This window comes from Pieris brassicae, chromosome 9 (genome assembly GCF_905147105.1).
Source record: "Pieris brassicae chromosome 9, ilPieBrab1.1, whole genome shotgun sequence".
Classification (NCBI taxonomy): domain Eukaryota; kingdom Metazoa; phylum Arthropoda; class Insecta; order Lepidoptera; family Pieridae; genus Pieris; species Pieris brassicae.
This window is the reverse complement of record NC_059673.1, coordinates 209562-222381: the sequence shown is the minus strand read 5'-3', so window position 1 is coordinate 222381 and position 12820 is coordinate 209562. Positions and strand designations below refer to the sequence as shown.

At 34.9% G+C, this 12820-nt stretch overlaps 1 protein-coding gene across 2 annotated transcripts in view; it reads right to left on the bottom strand.

Moving 5' to 3' along the window:
* The window catches only part of LOC123714725, a 42970-nt gene that overhangs the window by 8836 nt on the left and 21314 nt on the right, over window positions 1-12820 (bottom strand). For both annotated transcript variants that reach the window (XM_045669155.1, XM_045669156.1), the window contains exons 4-7: window positions 6676-9419; window positions 6466-6599; window positions 5927-6079; window positions 5699-5855 (exon numbers count right to left, since the gene is read on the bottom strand). In XM_045669155.1, the coding sequence (XP_045525111.1) occupies window positions 5699-5855; window positions 5927-6079; window positions 6466-6599; window positions 6676-9419 (3188 nt within the window). The remainder of the gene's footprint in view (window positions 1-5698; window positions 5856-5926; window positions 6080-6465; window positions 6600-6675; window positions 9420-12820) is intronic.

Below are 12820 nucleotides of genomic sequence, written 5' to 3'. Positions count from 1 at the left end.
TATGACCCGTTCCGACCGACAGTCAACCGACAGTCATCCGCCAGTTTGGCTGATGACGATAGCGATGGTACACCTAGCCTACTGTTGTCCGTGTGGAAAAAAGAACCGTAGTTGGGATTGTTTCTTGATTCGCCATAGATCCACAGAACTCCAAAATCATCGTTGCTCTGAAAACGCATCCAAAATGGCACTGCCAGCAAGTGGCAAAGCGACTCTCAGCCTCAACAGAATTAAACTCAAAATAATAATAGGAACGATGACTAAACATCTCTTTGTCCTTGGCTCGACAGACAGTCCCTAGCGCAGAGGAATCAGTCACCCACGTAGTCCTATAAAGCGTGGATGTGGCCTTCCATCGAGCAGAAACCCTCGGAATAGTGAGGTCGTTCAGTGTAGCCTGCGAAGTGCCGACAAAGCTTCTGGGATGAGATAGGCTGGCTTATTTAGTCAGGATTTACCGCACCAAATGTGCGTCAGAGTGCGGATTCTGAGTCCACACTACAGTAACCTTCTTGTTATGTTGGCAACCGGTCGGTTTCCTCACGATGTTTTCTGTTCGAGCGGATGTTAACTGCGCACATAGACAGAAAGTCGATTGGTGCGCAGCCGGGATCGAAGCCACTAGACCAATACTGCTCTATAGATGGTCTTGATACCCAATAAGAAACTATTAAATTAATTTTAGTGAATCAATAAAATGACGCGTATAATCAATACGATATATGAATTATACTTGTTCGCAAAACTCCTACTGCAATCTCTTTCTGCAGACAATAAACTATCTTAATAACTAGGAATACATATGTTGAAGGGGCCCGAAGAGTTCCCAAAATATAAGAGATGCACGCGAGCGATGCTCCCGCCTATAATATTATGTGTACAATTCCTTTGCTAATGCGATACAATAGACACTATTATTGTTTAGGGAATTGCTTCATGGTTTTAACTAATATCACTGTGGTTTTTATACATTTCAATCGGATTAATTTATCTTATGACATACATAAAACCAGTTAATTCGTTAAAATTCATACGTAAACGGAGATAACAGTATTCGTCAATTATCACATATTGTCAAGAACGTGATAATTATAGGTGTCCAAATTGTGATTGATTTCACAGTTATACAAATAGTATTTACCCAAATACTAAACATTTGTGCATAATCTTTTGCTTTCACGGAGTTAAACAGTCGTCAGTTAGTTAGTCAGTCTTTGTAGACCCGTAGAATATATCAACTGCAATCTAGTTTTAAGAGTTGTCAAACCATTTTTTCTGTATGACATTTGATATATGGACAGCGCTTAAAACGAGATTTTACACCATAGTATACGAAGTCACTTTCTACCGTCAGTGCGTTAAATTTTTCACGCAAAAGGATTTTTTTTATATAACAGGGGGCGACTGGGCCGGCTCACCTGATTTTAAGTGATACCGCCGCCAGCAGACTCACATAGCCAGAGGGCTCGCAAGTGCGTTGCCGACCTTGTTCTTGCAGGACCTCAAGTCGAATTGGTTCAGAAATACATCGTTGGACAGCTGGTTCCACATAGTGGTGGTGCGCGGCAAAAACTGCCTTAAGAAACGCTCACTTGTGGAATGACAGACGTCGAGGTGAAAGGGGTGGAATATCGTATCGTAGACACCACAATATTGATATAAGACCAGTAGCACCAGCAATTAATGCGTCATCAATGAGAGTAACAAGATGAACAAAAACTAACGGAATAATCACATCCTCCATCCTCTTATTAAAATGTTTCGACTAATTGTTTTTAAACTGTCGGTGTTGAGTCGGAAATAGACAACATAAAATTATATAAGTTGTTATAAATAATGCTATATTTAAACTTTTCCCACGAGTATATTTATATTTTGATGATTGACAACGAATTATGTCATACTGATGCCATACAATGCGCAGAGATGATGAGAACTTAAAGAAACTGATCGTGGTTGACAGGTAACACAGAAGGAAATCACGTGGCCTTTCACCAACCAGATAGGATAGGATCGTCCTTAATACAGTAAGCTGTAATAAGAGAGGCGCTGCACAGAAACCGGTGGTGACAGATGGTCCGTTCCAGATGTTTCCTTGCTGACCACGACGCTCAGACATGAGCTACTAAATGAAGAGAGTATTTCGAAAAAACTATATTCGGAAAATAATCTCGGAACACTTGCTCTTCCTAACCATTTTGTTCCTATAAAGAGAAGAACAGTGAATACATTTTCACTTCATGTAGTTTAAAGTTGCTTGAGAGAAGATTAGCTCTACATGAGGTCTGGATAACTTTTTGACAGTGCAAACAATAATATAGAATATATACGGACGACTTCGAAAAATAAAACTAATAGGATTCTATCTTTTATATTATACCAATATACCAAGTAACAATACATATATATATATATATATATAAGTAGGAATTATGTTTATAATATATTTTAGTGCATTTTGGTCTCAATTTTAAACAAGCAGCAAGATTTTGACGGAATTCTCTCCAATCAAGTCGATCTGGGGCTTCATTTACGAATCGAGATGTTTATTTTTAATAGATGTACTATATACCTAATACTCTATGTAAAAATGCGTTGTTAATGGCGCCTGAAAGACCTGATTAAATAAATTATGTACGTACATTAGCTACAGAATAAAATCACGGTTCAACACCCTAAGGTCAATGTCGGTTTGACAGTGATGTCATCGGTGTTTATATATAATCTGCGGTCCTGTATTATGGCTCATTAATTTTATCTGGCAATTTGTTATGGTCGTTTTTTGGCATGGTAATGAGGAATCGAAAATTTTAATATTGAGGAGATGCTTTGCATTTCTTTATTGTTAGCAAAATTATATATTTTTTAATATATTGTTAGTAAATTAATCCTTAATGGTATTTAATTTGAATTACTACCACAAGACGTAAAGTTAATTTACAACATTTTAAACTTTTGTTGAATAGTTTTTTTGTCAAAGGAGCCTATGGCCATCAAAGTCAGCTATAGCATTATGGTCTATGGGTAACCGTTTTCTTAGTCGATGCGTTGAAGGTCTTTGAAGGAGTACGCTTTTTAAATAGCTGAAGGTCATTTTAATTTTATCTATCTATCTGATTTCTATTCTATTTTTTTCTATTATTATAATATATAGTGTTAAGGAAATTTGTTATGTTTTAGAGATATTTGTCGAAATTTATTAAGGTAAAACCTTTTTCATTCTTCAAAGCGATTCATCATATTTTTTTAATTTCCAATATAAATTACGAGCGTCCGAAGTATTTATATGTTAACACGCGTGTAATGAGTTCCAAGTATCGATAAACCGTGATGTATCAGTCATCGACATACACGCACTGAATTATCGATGGATTGTCCGTACATCACTAGAATTTTAATTAGTACAGTCGTGAGCAAAAAAAAATGATTCAATTGTATTTAGAGTTAAATAGAAATATATTTGAAATATATGATTTGTATAATACTTTTACATTTATACCGTTTACGCATTGATTTAAATTGTCTCAGACCAAGAGATCATATTACATTACGACCTAGCTTTGGACTAACAAGTAATTTAAAACTAACCTAATTAGAATTGATCAATCCTCACTAGGCCCGTGGTGTCAAGAAGTTGAATAACCTTGACATTCACGCGATGGAGCCTTTATTCGTGGGCCGCAAAAATCTCTTTGATTATTGTGATGACGTCCTCAACATTAAAGTCGCAATGGAGGTCGTCATTGCGAATTGGCGAGGAAGTGGTACATCAGATTAAAAAGCGTTATTCACTACAATTAGGATTCTAAAGCCAGTTACACTAAAGTAGTTGTAATTGTATACAGGGTTGTTGTTAATATTATTTTTGAAAACTTCGATTTACTTGTATTGTGAAAAGTACCGGGGTCAATGGGATACTTTAAATAATAGAGGACAGGGCCGGGTTTAGAGGTCGAGAGGCCTCGGGGCCACATAGAAGCGGAGGCCCCAAATTATTTTCCAAATAAAATAAACAATTTTTTTCCGTCAAACCAAGTAGTCTTTTAGTATTTAACAAACATATAAAAATAAAAATACAGATCAATGAATTCTGTTAATATTTAAGAAAAATATAATCATGCTAGTCAAAATTTAAAACATTTTTTTTCGGTAGTCTCTATTGTGGGGGCCCCGTTTTTATGGAGGCCCCGGGGCTGTATCGTCATACTTATAAAACTCAGAAATCTTCAGTGAGCCAAACTTAAAGTATTGTCTCGTAGATAACTAATATTGTTCGCGACAGTACAATCAAGTTAAAACTTCACGTCCATTCTGTAAAATTGAAAATACTTAATGGTTTGTTTTGTTAATAAAACTATATATCTGAAACAATTTAACATATTACTTTAATTTATCATAGGGTATGGAAAATACTTTTTTATGAATATGAACTGAAGCATAATACTGTCCTTATGGAAGAATGTTTTAATTTTACGACAAAATAGGTTCGATGTGTTAGCAATTGAACGTTGAAAAGTTATTTGGTAATTTAACATTGTTTTTTTCTCTCGAAACACCCACTTATTAGGATTTAAAGCATTATAATAATTCTTTTATTGAATTGACTGGCTGGTCCGAAGATCCCAGTAGCTGTTTTTTCTTGTATGGAATCTCTCAGTTGACCTGAATGGCCTTCAGAGAGCTCAGCCCTCTGTTCGTGCTGTTTTCGAGCATTGCTCGGCTGGAATGGGATCCCCAGTCCCGATATCCTTAGGGGCCGGAATAATTTCATTAGCGCGTTTCAGAGAGGCGAAGTAAATATTCATTCGTCTATCGTATTAATTTATAAAGATCGGGATTTTTTGGAAAAATCATTTGCTATATTAATCGTAATGAGGGTTGCAGAAATGTGTGCTAAGAACCTTAAATTATAGGTTAAATATTTTCATTTCCTATCGTTAGATGAAACGCACGTTATCTCAGAATACCTTAGTTTGTGGCGTGTAATTATTGCTATGATGGGAGTGGTGCAGGGCAGATCTGAACTGCGACATTTAATGATTGCATAGGTCAGCACAGTCATTGTTCAGATAACGTGTGCTTTTATGTTTATAACGACTGTATTGAACCTTAAATCTTAGTACCTTTGAGGTTTTTAATCTTCACTCATACCTCACTCTAAGTTAATTTCAATTCGTAAAGTACGTACATACTACATACAGTGACAGTACGCGCTTATTAAAGGTAATACAGATGATATTAACATGTATTCTATTATAGATAAATATTCAAAATGGCATAATGGTAACTCACTTATATTACTCAGATCATACGTTATACAAAAATATTGTGCATTCTCTGTGTGTTCACATTTTTCGTGGTAACTTTTAGTTTTGTTTAAAATAACGTCGGTTGCGCTACCATTTTAAGTCTCGGCCTCAGATTACTGTAACTGTTTCATGATTATTTGTTAGTCTAATAGGCAAGTGGGTCATCAGCCTCCTATAACTGACGTACGCCGTCGTTTTGGGTCTAAGGCAAGCCGGTTTCCTCACGATGTTTTGCTTCACCGTTCGAATGTTAAATGCGCATATAGAAAGAAAGTGCATTGGTTCACAGCCGGAAATCGAATCTACGGTCTCAGTGATGAGAGTCGCATGTTGAAGCCACTAGGGCAACACTGCTGTTTTCGTTTTTTTAGTCTAAAATAAGTCCATACCAGTGCCGGAGAGTCCAAAGGCCCCGCAGTTCTGGATCGTGTTGTTCTTCTTTCACTCTCTCTATCCGTCCTTTGATGGTCACTCTCTCGTTCTGAAGACGTGTGCCGTCTTCTTTCTTCTTTGTATCTCCTTTCTTCTTTAAGTGTTCTGCCAAACCTAACGCAATATATAAGTTAAAGTAATGTTTGAATATTAGTAAAAGGTTTAAACATAAATTGTGTTTATACCTTTCTTCAACATCTGTGTTTTTAGAACTCTCCTCTCTTCTCTTCTCGTCACGCGGGTACCTATCTAGATCTTCCCGGGAATGCCTATATTTGCTATCTTCTCTATAGTCTTTTTTTCTTACTTCAGTGTCACTGGGTTCCGGATCTGTGTACCTAAAAGTTGTAATTATTATTTTTTTGTCATAAACATAGCTTTTTTTCTGTGGTATAAAATCTTTAATTTTTAAAACATTTATTTATGTAGTTTACTATAATAACTTTAACACATTTAAAGAAAACACTTTTTTAACGGATTGAAGTTATGTATTGTGTATTGTGTATTATAAACTTATAATTATTTTACATAATAAATTTTTTCCGACGTTTCGCGTGCTTTACAGGTCACTTTACTTTAAATTTAATTATGTCTTCAATTGCTCGATTCAATTTTAATAGTTAAAAGATCCTTTCGTTACTTTTCGTCACGATAGAAAAGTGGTAAAAAAGAGAAAAGTACTAAATTACTAATTTAAACTGTGCTAACAAACATAAGGCGGTACCTTCTATAGTCTGAATCATGTCTGGCAAGATGTTCAGGGCTCTTGAGCACCCGCGTGCGAGGTTTCTGGACTAATTCCTTTTCTTTCTCTTTCTTGCTCTTCTTTGAAGAGTCGCGAGAGAATAGCTGTTTTACCTATAATGCAATTAATATTGAGTTAAAGTATTATATTCAATTTAAGCTTAACAAAATTGTATCTAAAAATCTTAACCTTCTCAAGTCCCGAAAGTTTTTTCACCTTTGGCGGTTTCGCACTAGTTTTGTCATCGTGTTTAGGACTTTTATCGTATCTCGCTGGTTTTGGATCAAATTGCGAATCGTCATATTTTCCTTCCACCGCATACATTCTATCATTTTTATATTCTTTACGTTTTGCCAAATACTCGCTGTTCGCATATATCTGTTCTCCTGGGTAATTGTCTTCAGCAAATTGTCTCTCACTAGCTAAAAATAGCGATGTATTACGGACATCATCATCGCTCTCATTTCTCCTACGTCTGGATTTATGGATTTCACCACTAGAGTTTAGCCTAAAATCATTCTCAATACCAGAATCAACCAATCTGCTGTCGAAATCATATCGCCGCGGTGATAATTGTTCACGATAGTAATCTCTACTGTCGCCAGAATCGTGTCGTCTGACACTATTATAATTCGTAATATCCTTGTTTTTTACTCGACGCAATGAGTTATGAAAGCTTTCTTGTTTTGGATTATATCTTAGATTTGCATATTCATCTTCACGCTCTTGAGCTATTTCAGGATTAGATGAATAATGACCTTTTCTTTTTCCAAACCAATCGTCTTTAACTTTATATTTTTGACCAGAATGTAGATGTTCATGACTAGAATTGAATGGTTTTTTAACTTTGTATTTTTTTTCTTTATATTCATCTGGTGATACAAGTTTTCCAGGATTAGACTCTAAGCTTGGAGGCTCGTATTCAGGTTCTGGTGGAAAAACTTTCTTCTCGTCATTGAACCTTTTTGGCTTCTCCAAGCTGTCTATAAATTCACGTCTATCTAATTCTTGTTTAGTAGTTTTATGATAAGATCTTGATTCTGTATTGTACTTTACTTGACTGTCGGGGTCAAATTTATAATCGGTCACATTATTCTCAAACCCCTCTCTCTCTAAAGTATGACGATAGTACTTTACGGTGTCATTTACATACTTTTCCGTTTGTTTCATACGTTTCTCGGCTTCATAGATAGGATCTGGTTCGGTCAAGTAACGCAACACAGGTTCATCTGCGGGAAGTAATCGTCCTCGTTCTTGTTTACGGGCATTTAAACGAGACTCTAGTAACTGTCGCCTGTGACTTAACTCGTTGAAATCTAAATCTATTTTTGTATCCGTTTCGAAGGGTTTTTTTGGTTTGGTATCCATACCATCTGCTCTTCCTCTAAAAGTATTTATAGGGTCGCGTAATGGTCCTTTTTTGAAATCCTCGTTAGCGTAGGTAGGCTCATCGTCAAAACTCGTTAATTTATATTCACTGAATCGAGATATTATGGGTGACTTTTTAATATTAAATCCATCGATACTGTCAAAATTATTTTCTCTTTTATAATCATAATCAAGAATAGTATCTCCAAACTTATTATTGTACTTGTATCTATCTTCATATCCTAAGCCTTCATCCTCATCTGAAAAATTACCTAATTTTTCTCGTGGGGGAGAGTACGTCTTATACATCGTTTGTTTAGGAAAATTTAAACGTAAATCATCGTGGTCTTTGATGACCTTTGCATAAACGACACCTTTGTCGACCATTTTATTAACTGGGGTTGAAGCCCTCTCTGGACTTGCTGTTCTAACGAAAAGATTGGGATCTGGACTTGTGCTAGGTTTTGTATAAGAAAATGGCTGATTGATGTTACTTCCGTGAGTAGATGAAATTAAATGTGACTTTGGTGGAGGTGACTGTTGATCTTCTTTGAGAATTCTAACCATATGATCTACAGTATGCCCTCTAGTTAATGGGGGTTTTTTAGGTGGCTGTTGACTACTATGTATCATATCCTTAGTTCCATAAACGTTTTTCTCAATCTTTGTAATGCTGTCTTTTATGTTATCTTGAACATTAAGATTGTTTTTCTCTTTCCACAATTCTATATTGTTAGCAAGATTATTTTTTTTTACTTCTACTGAACGTTTCGGAGTTTCACTGATTGGGGGTGATGATTCTTTTTCTATTTCACCAGACTTTTCACGCTTTGTCCTTGACGGAGGTTTAGGTTCTTGATAGTCTTGAGCCTTATGCCTGGGTGGCTTCTCAATAGGATTTACTTTTGTAATATCTGTTATAGAGTGTTCCGATTCAGAGTTACAAGTTTCTGTTTCAGTGAGCTGTTTTTTCTGGAATACATCTAAAGGTGATACCTTTTTAAAGTAATCTTCTCTAGGAGAACTTTCAATTATTGGAGATAATTGAGTCTTTTTATTTCTTAGTGATTTAAGGAACTCTTCGGTTTCACTACCAGATCTTTTTCGTTGGGGTTTATTTTTTGTTAACGTTGTATTAGACTTTAAATCAGACACATCACTTTTACTTCTTTTCACAACAACTATTGGTTTTGTTTTGACAACAACAGGTGTATCCGGGCTTTTTGTTCTTTGACCTCGCCTGAATAGCGTAGAGAGTGAAGTACGTTCTTTTCTCTTTTTTGAAGTCACATCACTTGAGGATCGTCCTAGTAGTGTTTTGGCGATACCATCTGTAGATGTTGCGTCGTCACTATTTCTTCTTCCAGACCTGTCTTCTTTGTATTTCCTTCTGTGTGGTAATGAAAAGAACTTTTCTGGAGGATTATCTGCTGTACAAGTTACACTTTGAGCTTGCGCTATAACTTTATTGGCCTCTTCTATCAATTCCTTTTCAGATAAGTGGGTAAATGGCTCTTTTCGTATACTTGGAGATGCTTCTATAGAACTCCGCTCACGTGGTGTACCTGCAAGGAAATAAGATGGTAGTGTTACTACATTTATCACGAAATAGTTAAGTAGTAGTAATATACCAAGGTATCAAGAACGTTATGGCGTTATAACCATTGAAAAGATATGTTAAATTAGATGTTCAAAATATACGTTGGACAAGGTGCTGTTAAACACAAGACATTAAAAGCATTTGAAATTCATTAGATTGTTAATAACTAAACGGGTTAAAATTTTATTAAGTGAGATATTATTGAACAGGTTTTTTAGATTAGTCTGACGTTTACGGAATAAATGTTATTAGAGCTTCGAGCTCACAAATAGGAAACACGTCTTGATATTACGTAAAATCATTTACGTATACCTATGGTTATTAAAAAAAGCCTATATGGAATAAATAAATCTGAGTGAGAGATTTTATTAATTACAATATTTTAGAATACATAATGTATTATTTTTGGGATTAAGATCATGTCGGCAGAATATACAACAATGAACTAGGTAATTTATTTTGGGCCAGAACTGCAATATAAAAAATAGAGTCCAAGACATAGTTGATAGGATTTAGATATCAAATTAAACTGATTGTATGTACATGATGTTATTATGCTTAGGTCACTCCACGCATTAATCAAGACGTCAAAACAAGTGTTTTTGCGTTACTTCGAACGATGATACTTGGATTTAGCTTGAATTATACTTTTTGCGACATTATGCCTTTTTGATTGACTTTATCAAGGTCATTTAAGTCCTATGTCTAACGTCGATATTCGTAGCAAAAATATTTTACTAAGAGGTTCAGACATAAGACAAATTTGGAAACTGTTTCCTTGTTTGCACTTCACGGGTGTGAACGTAAATTTAAGAAATTTGCGTAAATTAGTAAAAAGAAATTCCGTGTCCGGTTGGGGACCAAATCAAATGGCATTTGTAAAACACATTTCACGGTAATGGAATCAATATTTGAGGTATAATGTCTGTTTACGAAACTGATTAGCTATAAGGTCCTCAAAATTGTTTAAATCAACAATTGCAAATCAAAAATTGATTTCTAACTTAGTTAAATATTAAGTTTTGTTTTAAATCGATTCTAATAATAACCTAGAATACCTAGAACTATCACATTTAGGTCAGCATCTTGCCATTTTTGAAATTTTGTAATAACTGTGCATAAGTAAACAATACAGATTTTTTACTTCAAATTACTAATATTATGATGTTTTAAAATAATTTTGCGTGGGAACAATAGTTAAATGGTAATAGTTATGTGTATCATTGAACTTTTGAAACTCCTGCGACTTACAAATATTATAATAAGTAGCAAACTCACGACTGTAACTTTAAGCCTGTATGCGTAACATAAAAAATGTCTCTTTCAGAATGTTTCAAATCCCGTGATGTGCCATTGGTATCACAATACATCGCAAAATGACAGTTTTAGAATAGTGTGCGCACAGCGTATATCTCCTGCGTAAATGGCCAGTCTCAATAGATATAACTTGTGTTGGAGTTTAAGAACATTCTTATTATATTGACTTGACTTGACCATCGGCCTGTCTATGCACGGCTTTTTTTATATTTGACATTAAATACTGCTTTTATAACCCGGGCTTATTAGTAAAATCATTCCTCTTCCAATTAAAAGACAGTTTCAATATCCTTAAAGGTAAATGAACTTTACAGATAAATGATTTCATATTTATTTTGGCGTTGTTCAACGATTGACTTAGTGAGTAATATGTGTAGGTGTTTTTAAAATATCATTTGAGTTAGTATCGAGACGCAGAAAACAAAAAATAAAAACTATAACCAGTCCAGTGGTTTTTCCTATAATTTAGTAGTAGGTCTTGGTATTTGTTCCTGGAGAAATAATTGCGATTGACTTGCCTACTAAAAACACAAACAGACTCTTTTGGTGTCTCTAATGTCGCCGTTAGTCTCGCGTATCGTGTCTTGTCCTGAGCCAGATGCAGCAACTCTTCCGGAGTAGCAATACCCGTCCTAACATTATGAACCCATAATATTTTTCTTTTACCAACACGCCGATAAAATAGTCAATATTAATGCATAATTTTTATCTCTGGTCGTTTTAATTTATATATCCCCATTAAGTGCTAATTCAAAATAAATTAGGTTTCGAAGGTATCAAATAAATTCACTTCGGCGAAGCTTCAAAGCGCCAAAAATGCTTAACGAAATCGCAATTTTATTATTCAAGATGGTCTAAACACTAAATTGAATATCATGACGTGAATTATTTTGCCGAAAATATCGACAGTTCTCCTCGTGTGTGTTGGAGACGAGAAGACAATTTGAATTGACACGGTGAATATGACAAACATAACAGTCTGCGGAAAAAAGGAAGTTAGTTTCTGTTCTTTTGAGGAAACTACTAAATGTATTTCAATTGCAAAAATTTCCGCATTTGTAGCATTAATAGCTAGATAAGCTTCGTTTTTTGTACCATTCACGGGATAGAGAATGAACTACATTCTGTTCATTCTTCATTCTTCATTCTCAACATTCTTAAAAACAAAAAAAATAGGAATAGGGTTGATATTTATTAACAACTGCGAACCGCAGACATACATTATTATGTGTCAATTAACCCTTTTCTAACATTCGGTCATCATAAATATTTTAGAGAGGTTTCTGAATGTCACCTTAAAATTATATAATATCATCACACCATAGACACACCATAGTCTGTGGTTCGCGTACATACTACAACAAACGGAAACAAAAGACGACATTTTTACAATTTAAATACATTTTAGTATAAAAAGTTGAGACCCTGATCTTAGGCTATCGCATCAATTAATAACAAAATTTAACAAGGCTATTTGACTAAAGATATTATTTTATTTAAAATATTGTAATCTTGACTCTATAAGTGACAAAATTGATTTTAAAGCAAAGTATCGTTACATGAAGATTGGTTAAGCCAAGTAAGTAAATACCTACGATCTATTTAACATATAACGTTATGAACGAATAAGCGATGTCCTTGCGAGAAATACACATCACTTGAACAAACATAGACGCGAGAAGTGATGACGTCAGAGCTACTGTTTTCTTTGTGGTCAATTCAAGATATGTTGCTTTAGTTCGAGCGATGAGCGAGCTGTTTATTGAGCGAATGAACTAACGAATGTTTTTATAACCAAAACTGGTTTTTATTCGTGTGTATAATCTGCGTAATTTTTGATTGGTCCAAAGAGTTTAATGCTTTACCTAATTCCACAAATTGTCCTAAATCGAAAGTATATGCCCGTCTGCAAATAAAAACGTAGTACTAAAGACCGCATATTTTCATAGGAATGTATTTCCAATAGGCATCCACCGCATAAGCAATTACTCGCCGTCACACGTGCTTCCTACATCTTCCTCATACAACGAGTACGCTGTTGTAGGTGCT